General features: G+C 40.5%; 2 protein-coding genes across 2 annotated transcripts; both read left to right on the top strand.

Moving 5' to 3' along the window:
• The first annotated feature begins 3591 nt into the window (after positions 1 to 3591).
• On the top strand, positions 3592 to 12606 carry LOC307269238 (RLA class II histocompatibility antigen, DP alpha-1 chain-like). Its single transcript, XM_080052114.1, has 4 exons — positions 3592 to 3743; positions 4125 to 4373; positions 7800 to 8084; positions 12034 to 12606. The coding sequence occupies exons 1-4, from the start codon at positions 3659 to 3661 to the stop codon at positions 12153 to 12155; spliced, it is 741 nt and encodes a 246-aa protein (XP_079908240.1). The 5' UTR covers positions 3592 to 3658; the 3' UTR covers positions 12156 to 12606.
• A 1512-nt stretch (positions 12607 to 14118) lies between these two features.
• On the top strand, positions 14119 to 18995 carry LOC307269237 (H-2 class II histocompatibility antigen, E-S beta chain-like). Its single transcript, XM_080052113.1, has 6 exons — positions 14119 to 14190; positions 15073 to 15345; positions 15978 to 16191; positions 17320 to 17387; positions 17955 to 18068; positions 18628 to 18995. The coding sequence occupies exons 1-6, from the start codon at positions 14130 to 14132 to the stop codon at positions 18651 to 18653; spliced, it is 756 nt and encodes a 251-aa protein (XP_079908239.1). The 5' UTR covers positions 14119 to 14129; the 3' UTR covers positions 18654 to 18995.
• The last annotated feature ends 3672 nt before the right edge of the window (positions 18996 to 22667 follow it).

Below are 22667 nucleotides of genomic sequence, written 5' to 3'. Positions count from 1 at the left end.
TCCGACCGGTGCTAACTTGGTTTATCGGCGTAAGCACAGCCACACATATTCACTGAATTAACCAGGAAGCCCATTCTCCTGGCTCACTTTCCCCACCCGAGCGGCTTCATATCACCAGCCAGCCGCATTAACTCCACGGTGTTTATACAGTCTCGCACACACAGCGGTGATTATTTGCTCCTGGTTCACTTTCCCCACGTCTTGTAACCCTGAGCGGCTTCATACAGCACCAGGCAGCCAGCCGTAAATACATTTCCTACTCGGTGTTTGCCTCTGTGTTGTCACGGTCTCGCACACACAGCGGTGATTATTTGCGCCTCCATTATGTCTCAGATTTTTCTGTCCTCCGGCTCTCTGCCAGTGACGTAGGGTCAAGCTCACCGCTGATTGGCCAACGCGGCTAAACGTCACGCGCCGGAGCGTTGAAAGTTCAATATTTTCATCTTTTTTTTGACGCTTTGCCGGCGCGGTGACGCTTTTTGACGCTTTGCCGGCGCGGTGACGCTTTGGCAACGCGCCCAAAGTGCCCAAAGCAACGCTTTGCCGCGGCCAACGGATCCTCGCGCCCCAACCAATGGTTCCCTATGCAAAAATAGGATTTTTCAACGCGCCCACCACACCCAACGCGCCCGGTGTGTTCTCACCTTTATACAAACACAGCAAAAAGTTTCAGAGCTCGTGCCTTAGCAAAATCAAACAACAAAAAACATGCGATCAGAAAAACCTGAAATAAAACCGTATTGAGCCAGTAGGGGGCGTCTGAGCTCCTTCTCTCTGTCGCTGTTAAACTGGGCTGAGGTTAGCGCCAGAGTCCAGAGCTCTGCCCCTGGTAACTGATGACGCTGCTGCAGCTGCTGCTCTCATTGGCTGCTGAAGCCTGTAACTTTATAAAACATTGTAACATTTATATAATTAATATATTTGTAATACATTAAATTCTCTCTGATCAGGAAACATTGATGATAACCTGGATTTACAGAAGCAGCGTTGACATGTTTCATGTTGATCATTAGAACTGTAATAACAGAATGCAGACGGATGAGGTCATTCTCTTGACTTGGAAAAAAACTCACATGTTAAAAACCAAAGTGAATGACCAACAACTAACTGTTCTAAGACTGGACTTACTTTTTAATTTAGAGATGTTTTAGGTGAAACTTGCTCTTTTGTTGTACAGTGTTAATACACAGCCTAGGCTCTGTAAAATCTGTCTTCACAACTATAAAGTTCAATTGAGAGAATACAAAGTCCTAGTACTAAGTAAAGCTGAAGTCTGAATCCTCCTCCCTGCCTCCCCTGAGCAGGTGTAATGAGCTGCAGTGTGTTATTGAGCCAGTAGGGGGCGTCTGAGCTCCTTCTCTCTGCCGCTGTTAAACTGGGCTGAGGTTAGCGCCAGTGTCCAGAGCTCTGCCCCTGGTAACTGATGACGCTGCTGCAGCGGCTGCTCTCATTGGCTGCTGGACAGAGAAGTGAAAGTAAAGAGTCGGGACTTTCCAGAGACGCTGTGTGTGTGTGTGTGTGTGTGTGTGCGCGTGTGTGTGTGTGCGCGCGCGTGTGTGTGTGTGTGTGTGTGAGAGACGCTACGTTCAAACAACAAGCTGCTGAACAGAGCCGCGGTAGGTCACGTGCGGCTGGACTCGTTCTGCTGGTTTGATTCTCACTTCTGTGTTTGAGGTTTTAATCTTTGATCAGAAGTCCAGTCACCTGATCCTTCCTGACGCTCTTAACATGTTCCACCAGATTGTTTTAGTGCAACACTATCTCTAACAACTCAGCACAGAATACAATACAGGTTGCAAAACACATTTTGATTCAGAGAGACTCTTTCCCTGCGTTCCATCACTGGCTGTGTTCAGCAGTTTGTTGTTTGAACTCTGTGAGAGACTCTTTATGTTCTTTATGTTTACTGAGAGTTCAGAATCTCATCAGTCAGTTAATATCAGGGAAACTTTATACAAACTGAAAACAAAAAAAAGTGTACTGATGAGTTTTTTTTAAATTTTTTATAATTGCTTTTTTTAGTGCAACACTATCATCTTACAATTCAACACCAAACTCCCATCCCTTCCCCCAGCTGCACATACACACACACACACACACACACACACACACACACACACACACACACACACGCGCACACGCACACGCACACGCACACGCACACACACACACACAGGTGACACACCTCTCCCTTCCACCAACCACCAAAACAACATCACTCATGAATAGCATTCTTATCTAGCCAGAAGATCTTTTCAGACAAATGATCAATTCAAATCATATGGTTAATGTTCAAAAGTAATAACAAGAAGTTTAAACATGTTTCTCTTATTTTTCATACATTATAATAAAATTAAAATAAAGTAGATATTACAGCCATCATTGTATTGTATTAGGTTTTGCATCACTGACTCTGCTGAAGAAAGTTCCAGGTCAGAAATGTCTCTGAAGCCGGTGAGAACATGAAATATAACACAGAGGTTTCCAACGCTGGAATACAATCTTCTGCTTCAGTCAAACCTGTCAGACAGAGAAAGACGAGTCATCATGTAGAAGATGTACAGCAGGGTGCATTGGTCATTTAACCACGTTAACCTGAAGGAGCTTCATCTGAACTAGAGAAGGGTCCTATGAGGGGGGTGTCATCCACTAAGACCTGCAGCCTATAAGGGAGCCTACTGTAACATATGGCCAGGGACTGTAGAGGAAAACTAAATCTGACATATTTACAGATCTGTTTATAAATATGCAGGATCCCTGTCATATGAAAAGTAAAGATAAAGACTGATGACTGGAGGCCTTCAGGGGAACCGGTGCTGATGGTCCAATACTCTGAACTGCTGTTCGCTGGATACAGACAACAGTCTTTGCTAGTTCTGTGGGTCATGAGTTCCTTCATGACCAGCTGAGATGAGGTGTTAAACCGATTCTCCAGCCGATCTCCGAACAATGGAGCAAGAGATCGGCTGGAGAATCTGGTTAACACCTCAATCTTTATATTTGCGAACTTTGGGGTCACATTATTTCATTGAATCTGGTTTTTCTCTTAAACTGAAATGAGAAGCTGCATGTGGTGTTTAGGCTCTGTAGTGTCCTGGGACACTGAACCAGTTTGGACCTGTGTGACCATCAGGAACTGGACTTTAGTGCAAGGATTTAGTATTTAGTTCATAAAATAATCTTGTTATTACACCAAATCGGACACGTCTTCATTTATTTACAAACAATCTATTTACAAAATCAAAAAATAAAAACAAACGAGAAACAAAGTTTACATTAATATTATCCAAAAGATAAAAAGTAGGAATTCTATTTGATACATTTAATTTCAGACTTGATTTTATAAATCCTCATTTATTAAGAAATGTTTATCGGAATCTTAAGTTTACATTTTTAAACAAATTGTAAAGACTTTATAGTATATTGGTTATTGATCCCCAGCTGTGATCATGTTTATTAATGTTCATGTGAGCAGCCGCCTTCCTTTACCCAGCAACTGATGACATCACCTCATCTCTGCCCTCTCATTGGCTGTTTTTCTGTGTTAGAGCTAAACAGCTGCTGCAGGAGTTTGTCAGTCCGTCTCAGAGAGTCTCAGAGTCTCACACTGGTTCTGAGTGTCAGGCTGGTTCAGAGTGTCAGGCTGGTTCTGGTTCTAATGAAGATGATGAAGATGATGATGATGATGATGATGATGATGATGGTCCTCTTCCTCTCCTGTGTCCTCTGTGTCTCCGCTGACAGTAAGTTTGTCTCTATTAATAATACAGGAGGTTAATACAGCAACTGACTGAGCTCTTAAAGTTGCTTTACTTGGCCAACACATCTAAATAAATAAAATAAAAATAAAATCATTAAGGCTTAAGTTAAAATCAGACAATAAGACTTAAAACACTGTTTTGAACATGCTGGGGATTAGTAGTTGAAAGTGAGTCTGAAGAGGTGTTCAGAGCAGATTTAAAGGAGAAAGGGTGGGGGCTGCTTTGATGTGTGGGGTCAAGTATGTCTCCAAGGTTACGGACTTTGGTGTGTTTTCATGTTTCTGTCTGATTCAAACAGGAAGCCGTTTGTAAACAAACAAACAAACAAACAAACAAACAATCAATCAATCTGTCTCTCTTCAGGTTTTCATGAGGACTTATCTATCAACGGCTGTTCAGACGTTGATGGAGAGGGGATGTACGGTCTGGATGGTGAAGAGATGTGGTACGCAGACTTCATCAACAAGAGAGGAGTGGAGCCTCAGCCGGACTTCATAGATCATATTACATACGTGGAGGGAACTTATCAACAAGCTGAGGCAAATCAACAGATCTGCAGAGTGAACCTGAAAAACGGTCGTTCAGGCAACAAGGACATGCCAGTGGAGCGCGGTAAAGACAAACACATCCACACCCTGTGTCTTTGAATACTTCATGTTAAACATTTTAAACTGAAAAGTTATACATACCTAGTTATATAGCAGGGCTGTACAGTGCGACAGTTTTGATCGCATTTGCTACTGAAATTGATCACGTGCGATGATGAATACAAATCCATTCGCACTCGTGCAACAGGTTGATAATGAGGAGAGGCTGTCTTTGAAACACAGAGGAGCGCTGCACAACACTGCTTAGAGGGCTCTACATTAACACTGCGGGTAAATGAGTCTTAGGAAAGTAAGTTATTGAGTCCACCCTCCACTTTGGCTGGTGAAAGATATGTGCTCTCGGGATCTGTGCTCGTGCAGCGATTCTAGGTAGGCTATAAAAACTTCACCAACGGCAATTACCGGAAGGAGACGGCACATTACCGCAGTTAAGTTAGCGCGTGTACAAACAGAACATTTCCTGTGCGCCTTCACATTAAAAGCCTGTTACTAGCCAAACGTGAGTTGACTTTTATTTTGAAGCCGGTAAGAGCAGGAAATTAGCGCTTTTTTCTAGCTTGAAAGGCAACTCATTCAGCTGCAGCGAGCAGTCAACAGTAGCCTAGTCTATTTACAAAGTTTTAAATAACCCACTGAAAAGCTACTCCCAACACATTCACAACAACCTATTTAATTTATCCTAAATTGTACCAATATGTATACTTATTTATTTAATAGGCTATGTTTAATGTTTTAAAGTTTGGTTTTAATTAACAGAAGCAATTGGCAGGTTAGATTCTTTTTTCTAAATTGCAATCAGTGCACCCCTATTCATTTTTCCATAATTATTACTACACACACTAGGATATAATATGAGTTGAGAATCTCAAATGAGACCAAGATGACATGCTCAAAGGTAATTAGAGCGAAATGCAAGGGTTAAGGTTATGCAAGTTTTCGATCATACTTTGTGTGCTACCAAATTTATTTTTGTGCTACTGAATTTTTTTGCTTGCTAGCACCAGTGCTACCACCTAAAAAAATAAGCGTACAGCCCTGTATAGTTAAAAAAAGTTATATTATAAGACAACCCATTTAGAGTTTTGTGAAAATGTGACGCTTTTCCATCTAATAATTTGTTCACTTGTTGAGTTCATACTCTATAGGATTGGCCTATATGCTTCATAAAGTCCAAGTCATATTAATGCTCTGTAAATTATGTTTTATTTAGTCTGCCATTTTGCTGACATGCTATCATTAGTTATCAGCTGAGGCTGATGAACGTCTTTAGTTCCTCAGGAGTTTGGTGAAAAAGTAAATAGTAAGATTAATCGTTGTGAGGGATTTAGAGAGGGTTGGTGGTTAAATCCCCGGCTCCTCTGGTAAATGTTCACATGTTGAGGTCCTTTGAGCCAAACATAAGCTCAGTGTGAATTGTAAAGAAGACAGTAATGTGCACAGCTGTTAGAGCCATGGAGAGGATAATGTTATGGTTACGATGCTGGACCCAAGAGCAGACAGAGACGAAGTAGGATTTATATAAAAAGGTTTATTTTATATATGGTGTGGGGAAGCAGGTAGTGGATGAGGGAGCCAGGGGAAGACCAACGCCGGGAAGCTGGAGAAAGTGATCCGGATACTGCAGGCAGAGGAAAAACAAAAGTTAGGTTGTGGTCAACAGCTACAGGCAACGAGAAACAAGAGACGAGTAATTGAGAGCGAGAGAACAATAAACTGGAGCCAGGTACGTAATAGTTACCACGGTAGCGCTTAGGACGATCTGGCGCCAACAGCAAGGAATCTACGGGTTATGAAGGGGAGTTGATTGGAGGTGAAGACCAGGTGAGCGTGATTGCAGATGAGGACCAGGTGCGAAGTGAGACAGACAGGGGGAGTGGCAGATACAGATGAGGAAAACACAGCGGGCTGCTGTGACCACAACAGATAAGGCTTATGTTGATAATATATTTTGCTTTAATTAATAATAATTAATCATAACATATATTTTGTTGTATATTGATGTCTATTCAGTAGGTAAGGTCTTAGTATGCTCATATTTTTGTCTTGTTACCACAAGTCGTAAAGCGTAGCTTAGTGTTGTAAACTGTTGTAAATTAGCCATGTAGGCAACATGGTGGGCACCTGTCGGCATCTCTGCATTGTTATTGAAGTATCGGAGCAGGACGGGAGCTACACTTTTCTGACCGTAGCTTATCGTATATTTTTTGTTCATTGTGGATTACTTTTGAGAATAAATCCAGCATACCTCATTTTACATCGGCCTTGGATTTTCTTTTGCCTTACAAAAAAGCACGAGTACAGAAACTTTACGTCCTGCAAATAGGTTGCCACTTCAACAGCCTTTTAAAAAAAATATGGAACAAACTCCCAGAGAACTTGAGGTCTGCTGCAACGCTCAGTTCTTTTAAATCCGAGTCTGAAGACTTTTTTGTTTCCATTTTAACCTGCAATTTTAATTTTATTTGCTTTTAAATGTTTTTAAATCGAGTTTTCATTTTATTTGCTTTTAAATGTTTTCTAATGTGTTTTATGTATTCTAATCTTGCCCCTGTAAAGCACTTTGAGTGGCCTTGTGTTTGAATTGTGCTATATAAATAAACTTGCCTTGCCTTGCCTTGCCTTTTAACATTTATGTTAAACAGGGAGCGTCAAAGATGCTGGTAGCTGTGGAGAGAGCCAAGCTAGCTGTTCCCAGTCTTTATCCTAAGCTAGCTAACCTGTTGTAGCTTCATATTTACTGCACAGACATGAGAGAGGAAGAAGTTTGATTCAACCAAACTGCAATTTGAACTTTGGAACTAGGAGCTGCTACAGGGACTCAGATGGTAATTTCCTGTGAAAGCAGCCGATCTGATGTATTCTGTCTGTGTCTAGATTTTTTTTAGGTTTATTTATTTAAATTTTTAACTGAACTAAATTTTCATATATACAGTACAGTATAGTCTTATCCCTGATCTTGTGTTGTACTTTAATTGATGCTGAATGTGGTGTATATGTGTGTAAAATTGTGGTTGATTGTGCTTATTTTATCATGGTGCTGCCTCCAGGTCATTCTTGAAAAAGAGATTTTAATCTCAATTAATTTTTTACCTGGTTAAATAAAGGATATTGATTGATTGATTGATTGATTTTCCACAGCAAAATTTTAGCAACTCCCAAAGCTGAAGAAAGAAAATGTTCTGGTTCAAATCCAGAATGATGCAAACTCAAACACAAATATGAAATAAATTTAACTGAATTATTTTATTATTTGAAAAGCCTTAGTCAGAGAGGGAGAGGCAGGCAGTGAGGACAAAAGACGAGAGGGAAATGAACAGAGTGGACGTGATGTTGAGACAGAGATAAAGAGACTGACTGACATTAAAAGCTGATTCTGTCTCTGTATATGGAAACATTTCCATCAGAAGTTTAACTGACTGTCTGTGTCCAGATGCTCCTTCCAGCCCGATGATCTACCCCAGAGACGTGGTGGAGCTCGGAGAGGAGAACCACCTGATCTGTCACGTGTCCGGGTTCTACCCGGCTCCTGTGACGTTCTACTGGACAAAGAACGGAGAGAACGTGACCCAAGGAGCCAGCAGCAACGTTCCCTTCCCCAGCAGAGACGGTTCTTTCAGCCAGTTCTCCACACTGCAGTTCCTCCCACAGCTGGGAGACATGTACAGCTGTTCAGTGAGTCATCGGGCCCTGGACCAATCACTGAGCAGGATCTGGGGTGAGAACCTGGTTCACACCAACACAGCTGGTCCACATGCTGCAGATGTAGCAGTTAATGTCTGTGTGTGTCTCCAGATGTGTTAATGTGTGTGTGTCTGTCTCCAGATGTGTTAATGTGTGTGTCTCTGTCTCAGGGATGGAAATTAACACCCGCCACACGCCAAATGCGGGTAGATGTTCATGTTGGCGTGTAAATTGTGTCACTTCGCCCGCCACTGTGTCGGGTAATACTTTCCAGTCAGGTCCGATCGAATTTGCATATTTACATTCGTCATAAACATGATGACAGGGCGCTACACAGTCACAGTTTGTTTTTGCCTTTCTAGTCGAACTGAACTACGGCGCGATCCGCTCCGCAAGGAAATACTTTCTGCGAGTTGACGTGTGGAGGCATAAGTCGACAAATCAATCGACTTACTTTGCCCCCTTTTTTCTTCCCACAGCGGAGGTTGAGGTGCTGAAAATAAAGTGAAAACTGCGCTTTTCCTTTAGGCATCAGAACTGCTGCCGTTATGTTACAGTATTTACATCAAAGCCCTAATGGTAATACAAATGAGATGCTTTATTTAAACGCTGTCCGTGTTAAGGAGGTAATTTTGTCGGCTGAAAACAGAAACTAACGGAGGGATTCGGCTCACTATAGTCCCTTGAGTCGCGCAGTCAGTTTGCCGACATGGCTTTGTATTTAAGGCTCGAGACATACAAGCAGATCGCATACAAACAGGGAAGCCTTTCCCATCGGTATCGCTAACGGGGAGAATATCCCCGGTTATTATTTGAGCCTCAAACCACAGAGTTCTTCCCCGTGCGGTGGCTCGCTCGCTCACTGGTGAGATCTGACGTTGAAACGCTGCTTTGCTCGGACGAAGGCATCGTGTGTTTCTAGATGATTTAACGTCATAGTCTCAGACGAGCGTTTAACATTATGCTGCATCTTTTGCACTGCACTGTTTTTTATCAACAGTGAAAAAATGGTCCCACACCGGACTCTTATGTGTAGCTGATTACTTCATGCACGCACCTTGCAGAAGTGACGCTCCTGCAGCGCGCTCACGACCAGACGTGACACGGTGACATCTCCCATTAATAAAACGGCATAACACCCTGATTTTCAGATTCCTATTTATAAATTCGACTTGAGCTCAATGCGTCGACACATTCACATCCCTAATGCATATGGAGAAAGTGATAAACAGCCTACCACACCACCAAGACTGATCAGACCTTCATCTCTTATTTTCCTCCTATGTTTGACCATGACTTCTGCAGGTGAACTATTCATTAAACTGCCCAAAGTCAAGAATAAAAACAATCATCAAACTATTGCACTTCGAATTACTGGCCGACTCCTTCAACATACTTTCAGTTGTAGGTTCCAAATTCAATATGTTTGCCTGGTTTTATATTATGTGTATGCACAATATCAACATTTCATATCATTAACTAAAAAGAAATAAAACATATCTAAAGCTAACTTCAATACTGTATTATAATTATTGACTAAATGATGAAAAAAAGGTGTCTGCAGGGCCAGTGACAATATACAAGGGGCCAGTAAACTCGGATCTACTGGCCAAGCGGGCCAGTTGGGAAAAAAAGTTGCATTGAACCCAGAGTATATATGGAGTTCAATTATACAATGTTTTGAAATAAACATGGCGTGTATTGTGTATCATATGCAGCAAGTGTGTACCATTTGCAACTCAGTTCCTTGGTAGCACTTAGTAGAAATGACTTCTGATGGAAAAAGTAATGTGTATGAAAAACACTTTTATTAGCTATTCTTACTATTGTATTGTTTAACATTAACGCATATATTAAAACAAATATTGCATATAAAAAGTGGCTGGTAAAAAAGATGAGTGGCTGGTAGATTTTTAAATCTACCTGCCACAGTGGCTGGTGGGCAAAAAAGTTAATTTCCATCTCTGCTCTGTCTCCAGATGTGTTAATGTGTGTGTGTCTGTCTCCAGATGTGTTAATGTGTGTGCCTCCAGATGTGTTAATGTGTCTCTGTCTCCAGATGTGTTAATGTGTGTCTGTCTCCAGATGTGTTAATGTGTGTGTCTCCAGATGTGTTAATGTGTGTGTCTCTAGATGTGTTAATGTGTGTGTCTCCAGATGTGTTAATGTGTGTGTCTCTAGATGTGTTAATGTGTGTGTGTGTGTGTGTGTCTCCAGATGTGTTAATGTGTGTGTGTGTCTCCAGATGTGTTAATGTGTGTGTCTGTCTCCAGATGTGTTAATGTCTCTGTCTCCAGAGGTGTTAATGTGTGTGTCTCTAGATGTGTTAATGTGTGTGTGTCTCCAGATGTGTTAATGTGTGTGTCTCCAGATGTGTTAATGTGTGTGTGTGTGTGTGTCTCCAGATGTGTTAATGTGTGTGTGTCTCCAGATGTGTTAATGTGTGTGTCTCCAGATGTGTTAATGTGTGTGTGTGTGTGTCTCCAGATGTGTTAATGTGTGTCTGTCTCCAGATGTGTTAATGTGTGTGTGTCTGTCTCCAGATGTGTTAATGTGTGTGTGTCTCCAGATGTGTTAATGTGTGTCTCCAGATGTGTTAATGTGTGTGTCTCTGTCTCCAGATGTGTTAATGTGTGTGTGTCTCCAGATGTGTTAATGTGTGTCTCCAGATGTGTTAATGTGTGTGTGTCTCCAGATGTGTTAATGTGTGTGTGTCTCCAGAGGTGTTAATGTGTGTGTGTCTCCAGATGTGTTAATGTGTGTGTGTCTCCAGATGTGTTAATGTGTGTCTGTCTCCAGATGTGTTAATGTGTGTGTGTCTCCAGATGTGTTAATGTGTGTGTCTCCAGATGTGTTAATGTGTGTGTCTGTCTCCAGATGTGTTAATGTGTGTGTCTGTCTCCAGATGTGTTAATGTGTGTGTGTCTGTCTCCAGATGTGTTAATGTGTGTGTCTCCAGATGTGTTAATGTGTGTGTGTCTCCAGATGTGTTAATGTGTGTCTGTCTCCAGATGTGTTAATGTGTGTGTGTCTCCAGATGTGTTAATGTGTGTGTCTCCAGATGTGTTAATGTGTGTCTGTCTCCAGATGTGTTAATGTGTGTCTGTCTCCAGATGTGTTAATGTGTGTGTGTCTGTCTCCAGATGTGTTAATGTGTGTGTGTCTCCAGATGTGTTAATGTGTGTCTCCAGATGTGTTAATGTGTGTGTCTCTGTCTCCAGATGTGTTAATGTGTGTGTGTCTCCAGATGTGTTAATGTGTGTCTCCAGATGTGTTAATGTGTGTGTGTCTCCAGATGTGTTAATGTGTGTGTGTCTCCAGAGGTGTTAATGTGTGTGTGTCTCCAGATGTGTTAATGTGTGTCTGTCTCCAGATGTGTTAATGTGTGTGTCTCCAGATGTGTTAATATGTGTGTGTGTGTCTCCAGATGTGTTAATGTGTGTGTGTCTCCAGATGTGTTAATGTGTGTCTCTGTCTCCAGATGTGTTAATGTGTGTCTCTGTCTCCAGATGTGTTAATGTGTGTGTGTGTCTCCAGAGGTGTTAATGTGTGTGTGTGTCTCCAGATGTGTTAATGTGTGTGTGTCTCCAGATGTGTTAATGTGTCTGTCTCCAGAGGTGTTAATGTGTCTGTCTCCAGATGTGTTAACGTTTCTCTGTCTCCAGATGTGTTAATGTGTGTGTCTGTCTCCAGATGTGTTAATGTGTGTGTGTGTCTCCAGATGTGTTAATGTGTGTGTGTCTCCAGATGTGTTAATGTGTCTCTGTCTCCAGATGTGTTAATGTGTGTGTGTCTCCAGATGTGTTAATGTGTCTGTCTCCAGAGGTGTTAATGTGTCTGTCTCCAGATGTGTTAACGTTTCTCTGTCTCCAGATGTGTTAATGTGTGTGTCTGTCTCCAGATGTGTTAATGTGTGTGTGTGTCTCCAGATGTGTTAATGTGTGTCTGTCTCCAGATGTGTTAATGTGTGTCTCTGTCTCCAGAGGTGGAGGTGCAGCAGCCCAGCGTGGGACCTGCAGTCTTCTGTGGATTGGGTCTGACTGTCGGTCTGATCGGAGTCGCTGTTGGAACCTTCTTCCTCATCAAAGGAAACGAGTGCAGCTGATTGGTCGGGGCTGATGATGTCATCTCTTCTGTAAATGTAAACGCTGAATGATGAAATATTTTCCTATACTGAATAAAGCTTGTGTGAACCTTAAAGGAGCAGATGCTGTAAAGTCTGATCCTCCTCCTGTTCGTAGTCTGATCTGATTTAGAAGAAAGCTGAGAACATATAAATAAGAAGGTTTAAAGTTATTAAGAAATGTGTCAGGAAGAAAACTGTGGAAGATAGGAGTTTTAAACAGGAAGCCACTTTTCATGTATCTTAAAGATCATAAATAGACTCAGTATTCAATGTGGAACTTAAATATCTTTGTACTCACTTACATCAGCAGAAATGTTGTTTTAAAGAGGAAACCTTATTAATATATGCTTAAATAAAACATCTTCAAATTAAGTGTATGAACTCAAACTTTTCCTTCACTTTGGAATAAATAATTTACTTGTTTTCGTCACCTTGTTGTTTAGATGTGTCCAGGGGTCTCATTTATCCAACTGCATAGGATTCATGTCAAAAGGCTGCGCAAAGACAAATACAGGAGGTGTTTGCGCACAAAAATGTTCAAAATGTATAAAACAGTGCAAACTCTCATCCTATGCCGGTTTCCCTTTATAAATCACAATCCACTCCAAATATGGCGCAGACTCTGCAGGCTTTATGTAACGTCCATAGTTACTAGGGCTAGATGGTCAAATATATAAATATAACAGTTTGCACTGACCAGTGCTGTACATAGTACATTCAGTAGGCCAACATGAAGGCAAAATAACAACAATAGAAAAAATAAAAATATACATATCATTTCATCAATCTGTGATATGATACTGCGGTCGATCTGAAAGTAAAACCATGTACAAGAACTTCAGCTGTAGGAAGTCTGAATATCCAATGATTTCAATGGTGTGTTTGATGATCTGAGGGGATAGCATCATTGGGGGACGTAGAGGGTTTTATGTCCTTGATAAGGGGGTAAAAGGCTTTCTTAGCCGCTGTCTGGAAGGCTGCTAATGAATTTCTGAAAATGTCAAGAGATGGTAAGTCTATCCTTGTTCCATTTCCGCTCAGCTCTACGACAAGCCTGCCTGAGAGAGCGGGTTGTGTCATCAAGCCAGGGTTGTGACTTAGGTTTAGGATGTCTGAGTTTAAGGGGAGCAATAGAATCTAAAATGTTAGAGCAAGATGAGTTAAAAAGAGACACTAAGTCATCAATGCTGCCAGGAAGCTCATTTGCAGTAGAAATGGAGCTAGCCACATCATTACTCAGGAAACATTCAGAGACAAAACAAAACAATAAAATAAAAAGATGAAACAAGTGGACAGTTACAATAAAGTAATATTTACAAATAATGAAAACCACAAATGAAAATAAACTGCCAAACACTTGCTTTACCCGTTCGAAAAGGGGCGAGAAGAAAAATGTATTTAATCTCACCCCTTTAAATTCAATGAATCAATGAATTATACATACAGCATCAGTGCAAATGAAATCTGTAAAATTGTTCACCTTGATATTGAGAATACATTCTATAACATCCAGATATGTTTTATAATTACAGAAAATTCAATGCTTCTCCTGCAATAACAAATTGTTCGTTTTTACGATCCTGAATTTTTTTTTGGAGAAATAAATTAGGCATTTGTTTATTCACCGTAAGGCTTTATCCGTATTTGCAAAGGAACTCCTTATATCTGGTATATGACATGTAATATTTGGATTAATAAAAAATCTATACCCCACCTTTAAGGCCAAGTCTGCAAGTTTGCTGCATGTCATCCCCTCCCCCCCATTTACACTTTCCTTAAGATCTTTTTTTTAAAACTGTGTGTATGAATCATGCAGCCTGGTGTAGAACAGATGACTGAGCCTCCAGCCAGAGAGGTCTACCTAGCAACAGCTAGGTCATGAGGCGTGTCCTCTGGTTTATAGAGCAGCTCTCAGTGAGACGCTGTCAGTGTTTGTGAAGAGAACAGAGCAACATGTCTTCATCCTTTATCCTGAGCTGCTGCTGCCTGCTCTGCATCAGCCTCCACACCACAGGTAGGAGACAGAAATATACTAATGCTGCTATATGTATACACTGATGTTGATCATACCCAGGTAGGAGATAATTATATTTATCACTCATTAACACAATATACCCATCGCTCAGTAATAAACCGATCAATATACAATGATCAAGACATACAGCTCAGGTACGATACACATAAAATCATCTCACAGAAACACATTGATCATACACAGGTACGAGAGAAATATACTAACACAGCTTAAGAATTAAACTAAAATGGAACACATATAGCCTCAGACACTCACACATTGCACAGCCAATACAGTCTCCTTCCCTGACATTTGGGACTTATTTTTATTTAGCTATACATTTTTAACACCATTCTTTGTAACTTTAACTAAATGACTAATTACAGATCCATTTATTTAATTAATGTATGTATTGTCTATTCTTCATGTATTGTGCTGTGCACATTTCTTACCCACTAATCAGAGCTGGACTGGTGGTGTGTGTGTGGTATACTGTGTTGTGTTGCTGGATATGTGTTCTGTACACACACTGATACTCTGCACAAATGAAGTTCCTAACAGATAAATAAAGTTAATTTAATTTAATTTAATTAATATATACACTGTGTAATACATATCAATACATGCAGTAGCAGCCCTAGCTATGTTTCACCCGTTTCAATTTTAAAAAAATTAAGAAAATAAAAAAATAAGGCCCCACACTAGGTCTTGAAACGGGCCCCCAGATCGTTAAGGCCGCCCCTGAATACATGCAGCGCTGGCAGGATACAGGGACCAATCACTCAGCAATAAACTCATTAAAATACTCAATATTCTGTCAGCTGAGTCAACCATGAATTCTCTCTGATTCACAAACTGATTTTCTCTTCTTTTGTTTTCCAGGTGGATTCATGGCTTATGACCTGATCCGTTGTGTGTTCAACTCCACTGATGCATCAGACATCGAGTACATTTACTCTCAATATTACAACAAGGTGGAGTACGCCAGGTTCAGCAGCAGTTTGGGGAAGTATGTTGGATACACTGAGTACGGCATGAAGCAGGCTGATTACTGGAACAAGGATCCTTCAGAGCTGAGCACGAGGAAAGCTGAGAAGGAGAGGTACTGCCAACACAACGTAGAGATCTACCAACGAGCTGCTCTGACTAAATCAGGTGAGTTTGTGTGTGTGACATCATCATGTTATTGATTCATTTATTAATCATTAAATCTCTGACTGAACTGACAGTTTGTTCTGATCATAATTACTCACTTTAAACACAAACAGCTGATCTGTTTATTTCACATTGAGTAAAGTTTTTCCTCATATATCTATACTTTACTGATTCTCCTTTGGTCATGAAACATTTCACATAATTTTATTTTGTTTCTTTAAAGTATTACATTATATAAATTCTTATTATTTTATAAAGAAACACTGATTAAAGTATTTGTCGCCACCTGGAATTATATTATAATGAATCTTCCTATGTAAGATATTTCTATAGTTTCCTACCTCAGAGACTTCCACAGAAACACATTTATTTAATATATTTTTTAACTCATCTGAAGTTAAAGGACATACATCTATGAATTAAGCTCTGAATGAATAAATAATGAACATCATGTAGTGAAACGTTGGTCTCTGTCGCCACCTTCTGGCCTTGCAGTTAATCTTTTGAGTTAATATTTTCAGTTGCTTTTGCATCTGACTTAACTGTTGGACAGCACTTTGGTCAGGTCCGGTTGTTTTCAGATGTACTATATAAATACAATTGATTTGATTTGTTATAATTATGTGTTCCAGCTAAACCCTACGTACATCTGAGCTCCACTGCGCCCTCTGGTGGTAAACACGCGGCTGTGTTGGTCTGCAGCGTCTTCGACTTCTACCCCAAACTGATCAAAGTTCACTGGACTAGAGACGGACGGGAAGTCACCTCTGATGTCACTTCCACTGAGGAGCTGGCAGACGGGGACTGGTACTACCAGATCCACTCTCACCTCGAGTACACGCCCACGTGAGTCCAGGTTTACCCATCATAGGTCCGGATTTACCCAGTATAGGTCCAGGTTTACCCAGTATAGGTCCAGGTTTACCCATCATAGGTCCAGGTTTACCCATCATAGGTCCAGGTTTACCCAGTATAGGTCCAGGTTTACCCATCATAGGTCCAGGTTTACCCATCATAGGTCCAGGTTTACCCATCATAGGTCCAGGTTTACTATTATAGGTCCAGATTTACCCAGTATAGGTCCAGGTTTACTATTATAGGTCCAGGTTTACCCAGTATAGGTCCAGGTTTACTATTATAGGTCCAGGTTTACCCAGTATAGGTCCAGGTTTACTATTATAGGTCCGGGTTTACCCAGTATAGGTCCAGGTTTACTATTATAGGTCCGGGTTTACCCAGTATAGGTCCAGGTTTACCAATTATAGGTCCAGGTTTACCCATCATAGGTCCAGGTTTACTATTATAGGTCCGGGTTTACCCAGTATAGGTCCAGGTTTACCCAGTATAGGTCCAGGTTTACCCAGTATAGGTCCAGGTTTACCCAGTATAGGTCCAGGTTTACCCAGTATAGGTCCAGGTTTACCCATCATAGGTCCAGGTTTACCAATTATAGGTCCAGGTTTACCCATCATAGGTCCAGGTTCACCCATCATAGGTCCAGGTTTACCCATCATAGATCCAGGCTCTAAAACCAGTTTACTGTTACTGTTTAAAACTAGGAAAACTAACATTTTCAAGTTAACAGTCTGCACAAGATTTTTTAGGGCTAAGACTAAAACTCTTCAGTTTAAAAGGAAAACTGTTTACATTTGAGCCAACTAATGATCTTTTGTGGAGATAACTCATCATTCACATGTAATGAAAATGTATCATACAAACTTCTACAGATAAACAAAACCAAGTCGGTCAAAATCTTGATTTGAAAATCTGTTGAAACAAATGAACAAAAAATATTAATTTGGCAGAACTTTATTTTGTGGAATTCTTAGTTTATAGAACTTAACACTTGAACAATGAATGTTAATAAGTAATTTTAATCCAGGACAGTTTTCCTACATTTTTATCTGTTAACACCATTTTAGTCCAGGTTCTGGTTTCTCAGTGAGTTTGACAGAAACTGTGTTTGTGTTGAAGGTCTGGAGAGAAGATCTCCTGTGTGGTGGAGCATGCCAGCCTGAGAGAACCTCTGGTCACTAACTGGGGTAAATACCTGTCTGTCTGCTCACCTGTCTACCTCTTTACCTGTCTGTCTGCTCACCTGTCTACCTCTTTACCTGTCTGTCTGCTCACCTGTCTGTCTGCTCACCTGTCTACCTCTTTACCTGCCTGTCTCTCTGCCTGTTAGTATTGTGCAGTAGTGAACTCCAACTATTGAAAGTAGTAGTTTAACCCCATTTTGCAGTAGCTTGCAGCTAGTTCAACTACTTATATTGTGATTCAAGTTGTTCAGTGACTGTTTTATTACCGACAGGTTTAGATCTCAGGGCTATTCACCTTCCAGAAAGAGTTACGGTTTTTCTAAATAGCTTTAGTTAACTAAACTAGATTTCTACCTATAGAAACTTTGCTCTAGTTACATTTTCCAATGTCAACTCACTGCAAGTTTGTTAAGCCACGCTGAATAAGGAACAAACTAACACTGTCTGTCTGTCTGTCTGTCTGTCTGTCTGTCTGTCTGTCTGTCTGTCTGTCTGTCTGTCTGTCTGTCTGTCTGTCTGTCTGTCTGTCTCTCCACCTGTCTGTCTGTCTGTCTGTCTGTCTGTCCTCAGACCCGTCCATGCCTGAGTCTGAGAGAAACAAGATCGCCATCGGAGCCTCCGGACTGATCCTGGGTCTGATCTTATCTCTGGCTGGATTCATCTACTACAAGAGCAAAACCAGAGGTCAGACCAGTTTACCCTCTAAACCTTTAAAGGTCTCCGTTTCAAATTTAGGAGTTTCTTTTTAACAGCCCCCCTAAAGGGTTTTTACTGGGAGTTATTCCGTAGACAAGCTAAAGGGCAGAGGGTGTCATACTGTACGGAATGTGAAGCCCACTGAGGAAAATGGATATTTGTGATATTGGGCTGTAGAAATAAAACTGATTTGATTGAAATATTTTCAGATATTAACCCAGTTCCACATTCAAAGTCATGTTGAAAAAATATTACTTTGATTTTTGGAGGAGCATTAACCAGAAATATTTTACCCTTCACAAGCACCACTACCATACTACCAGTTTACATTACATACAGTTTACAGTTTATTGACCCTCTCTCTCTCTGTCTCTCTCTCTCCCTCTCTTTGTCTCTTTGTCTCTCTCTCTCTCTCTCCCTCTCTCTCTCTCTCTCTCTGTCTCTCTCTCTCTGTCTCTCTCTCTCTCTCTCTCTCTCTCTCTCTCTCTCTCTCTCTCTCTCTCTCTCTCTCTCTCTCTCTCTCTCTCTCTCTCTCTCTCTCTCTCAGGGCGGATTCTGGTTCCCTCTTCCTGATCCTGTGTGTCTGATGGAGGAAAGCAGCTGCTGCTTCTACCTGCTCCTGTGTGTCAGTGCTGCCCCCTGCTGGCTGACTGAACAGCTGATTCTCTGGTGATCTGTCCCTGATACTGCGCTGGTCTAAACCCTGGTGTTCAGACTCTGCTGTATCCACATGTGATCTGAAGCTTTACTGTGTGAAATCAATATTTAACAGCTGCTAACTGACTCATAGCTGCTCTTTAAATCAATAGAATCCAGCCGTTGGGATGATTTGGGCTCGTAGGTTGTGTGATTGTTAGATTTCTATATTTTTACTGGAGTGAAACGTTTTCTGACTCAATAAACATCAGAAACCTCTCTGTGGATTTATTTAGTTACAGGTATTTAAAGCCTCTGTTAACCTGGTCTAATACATGATTCTCAATAAGCTTTTACAAAAATCTGATTGAAAATAAATGTTCATGAATATATTAAATCTTTATTCACAAAAACAGTTTTTTACTGTCTAGACCAGTGCTGCCACTGTGCCCTGGTCTCTGGCAGAGAATCTAACCTAGTACATACTAGCGATCTGTTTTGATATGCTGGATACATTTAAATGACAAAACTAAGATTATACGATGGTTATAATTTTTTAAACATCTTTAATACCTACAAAAAAATATTTGTGTCCAATCCAATCACACCATATATTTGCTGAAGATTCTCAAAGCTTAATTGGACATTTCATATGTAGGCGGAAATACGCAAATTGAAATGTGGAAATAAGCATGTGGAAATTGACGCTAAACTCGACAGTCGGCGTTTAAATTCTATTTCGAAAAGCTTTTGCTGTTTTGAGTCTCACACACATCCATCCCTCACTAACTCACCTGTGGGCCGTACCTGAGGTCGCTGAGTCGGGGTTTGATCCCAGCGGGCGGAGACTTCACCACGGGACAGAGAGAGAGAGAGACGGGTTCTTCTGTGAGTCATTTCAGCCTTTACTGTTAATAGAGACAACAATAACAAAATCAATCAAACTTTATTTTTATAATCACTTTTCATACACAGTGAATGGCACACAGAATAAAAATAGATAAAATAAACAATAACTAACCAGTAAAAGTGGATGGTGTCTCTTGGTCATCCCATATTGGCTGTTTAGACAACTGTCCATGTCCCAGTCTGAAGCATGGAGGGGGATCCATGTATTGACTGAAGTATGTCCCACTCCACTATGATAGCTGGAGATATGCCTCCAGTCCTTTCCTACCCTAACCCTCGTTAGTATACATTTTAAAAACAATGTGTAATGCTCAGTCCGTGACTAATTACTCATGACACATAGGTGGAGATACGGGCCTTTAAGACGCTAACATCTAGTTAGTGTTGAACCCTTTCCCGTTGACCTATTACGTCACGATCGGCTAGCGGGTAACGGTTAGCGAGCGACTTACTAGTATGCGAGGATTTATTTTACACAAGTTCAAAACACTTTCTCCTAACAAATGTCATCAAATACGCGGGTAACCATTAGCTTTGAACAGTGTAGGTCTGTGATGGTAAAAAAACATTAAAAAACAATGGGCTGCGTAGTAACAAACGACATAACTCATTATTGCAAATAATTAATTTTGCGAAGCAGCAGAAATAGTTGTAAATACTACGCATGATGCTCAGTCCGTGACTAGTTACTCATGAAACATTGCAATAAACTAGAACCTTATAATCTGTTTAGAGGAAATCTGGACGGTCAATACTTACAGTGAGATTCCTGCGTCCACGTGTTTGGGAGAAAGGCGAGAACGCGTTTGGTTTGAGATCAGTCTGTGGAGAAGACGCGCTGCACGGAGGAGGCAGGTAACAACACCTGCTGCTTTCACACAACGCTCAGTTTCTAGCACCAAAATAATTTACTTTGTTAAACTTCATTTTGTTCGGCTGTTAGACTTGTTTATGTATACTATGTTGTATGATTGTCTATATTAAAATATAAAAAATATAAATAAGTTGCAAGTCATAAAAATATATCTTTTGTCCAGCTGCTAGGGTTGGGAATAAACTCATCATATCGGTGTGCGATACATCGTCTAGGATAATATCTTAGTTGTTGTTTTAATGATGTGAGAAATGACAACATCCAGCATGTCACTCATTTAGCAAATACCAAACAAAACCCGTCTATCAGTGACTGAAGGGATGATCAGCAGTAGCTGTTTTCTAGCCTTGCGTCAGTACAGTTCAGTTTGAAGTTCATTAATCAGACTGTTTTTATTTAATAAGTTGGTAACATACACTCACCGGCCACTTTATTAGGTACACCTGTTCAATTGCTTTTAAAAACAAACAGCTTACCAGCCAATCACATGGCAGCAACTCAATGCTTTTAGGCAACGTGCTGAAGTTCAAACCGGAATGGGGAAGAAAGGGGATTTAAGTGATTTTGAACGTGTTATGGTTGCTGGTGCCAGACGGGCTGGTCTGAGTATTACAAAATGCATTGAGTTTCTGCCATGAGATTGGCTGATGAGTTACATGTGTTAACAAGAAATTGAACCGGTGTTTTCTTTATTTTGTGCAAAGTAGAGAATTGTCTGTGTGGCTATTGGATCGTAAGTTATGGATTAAATGTATTTTGTGTGTCATGTGTCATCCTTGTGGGATGGGACACTTAGTGGCATGACAGGTAAATAAAAAAAATCATTATTTTGTTCATCATCCATTCTTCTTACCGGTTCGTTGACCCCCAGGACGTCTCCACTCCTCCTCTGCTCGTGAAGAAACTCCTCCGTTTGTCAGAGAAGTTTTCCAGCTGAGCCATAAACCTGGACTGCAACGGCTGAGTGGTGATGTAGGAACTCTGCATTCACCTGGAAAGTATTCAACCAAAGACAGACATGTTTTACCTGTTGGTTATAATTATATTATTATGAACAATGTTGATGAATATACAGAAGAAGAAAAAATACATGGCAAAAAATAGAATTTTGAAGATTTTGTTTCCGTAACCAAATATTTTTGGATATATCAATGAAACTGTTGTTTTTATATTAAGAAGAGCATTTATTTGTTTAACTCAATTATTTTATTGCTGCCATTATTTGCAGTAGCCTACATTTTATTATGTAGTGGATGCCAAAAAAGTAACGCTTTGACAACTGTGTAAACCATAAATTACATGAAGTTAGGGATTATTACTTTGCCTCCATTATTATAACATGTTAAAAGTTCATGATGAATTCCTACAAAAGAAGGATCGCCGGTCAGCAGCAGTTCTTACCTTACATTTTTTTTTATCTGTTATTTATTTATAATTGTGTAGGATCCTTTTTCTAAGCTACTTTATTCATCTGAGAAAACGTATTAAAAGCAGGTGAAATTCTTGATTATAATATAAATTTGAGGGAACACAAGACACCCCTTCTACTATAACCATATTAGCCCCTTTAATGTAGGCTCTGGGGCGGCTTGGTAACCTACCCCAACCACGGTAAAAGGGTGACAAAGTTAGGTACGGCACGGTTCGCTTATTTAGTACCCTTCCTTGACTGTAGAAACGCAAACAAATAAGTGCTGAACCGATCCACACCGCTCAGTGGAAACGGGGGTTTAGCGTTGTAATTGAAATTCAAATTAGCACCCTGCGGTTTACTCGGTTTGATTTTGAAAAACGGCCGCAAGCCAAGTCTCTCCCTTCTAACGAGATGTAGCGAGCTGCTGTGTATACTCTACAATAGCCTAGCATACTAATAATTTATAAAAATTAATACATTCTTATTACCAATAATAATTATAATAGCATGTAACCCAGTCTCCTCCACTCACAGGCAAACAAACACACATGTCTCCAGTCACATAATCACAGTCACACAGCTTATGCTTTAATAACCACAGCGAGATGTTGCATTTCATCTCAGGTCTATTATGCTAACAACTACGTAACTAGCAGCCTACTAGCTAGTTAGCCTGCAGAGGTTGCTGAAAAATAGTAACATTCTCTCCCTGAACTTATCACGGCTGTTGCCCATATTTCAGGATAATATATCA

The sequence above is a fragment of the Ammodytes marinus genome (assembly GCF_949987685.1).
Source record: "Ammodytes marinus genome assembly, chromosome: 23".
In the NCBI taxonomy this organism is placed as follows: Eukaryota; Metazoa; Chordata; class Actinopteri; order Uranoscopiformes; family Ammodytidae; genus Ammodytes; species Ammodytes marinus.
This window is presented reverse-complemented; position numbering and strand designations above follow the sequence as displayed.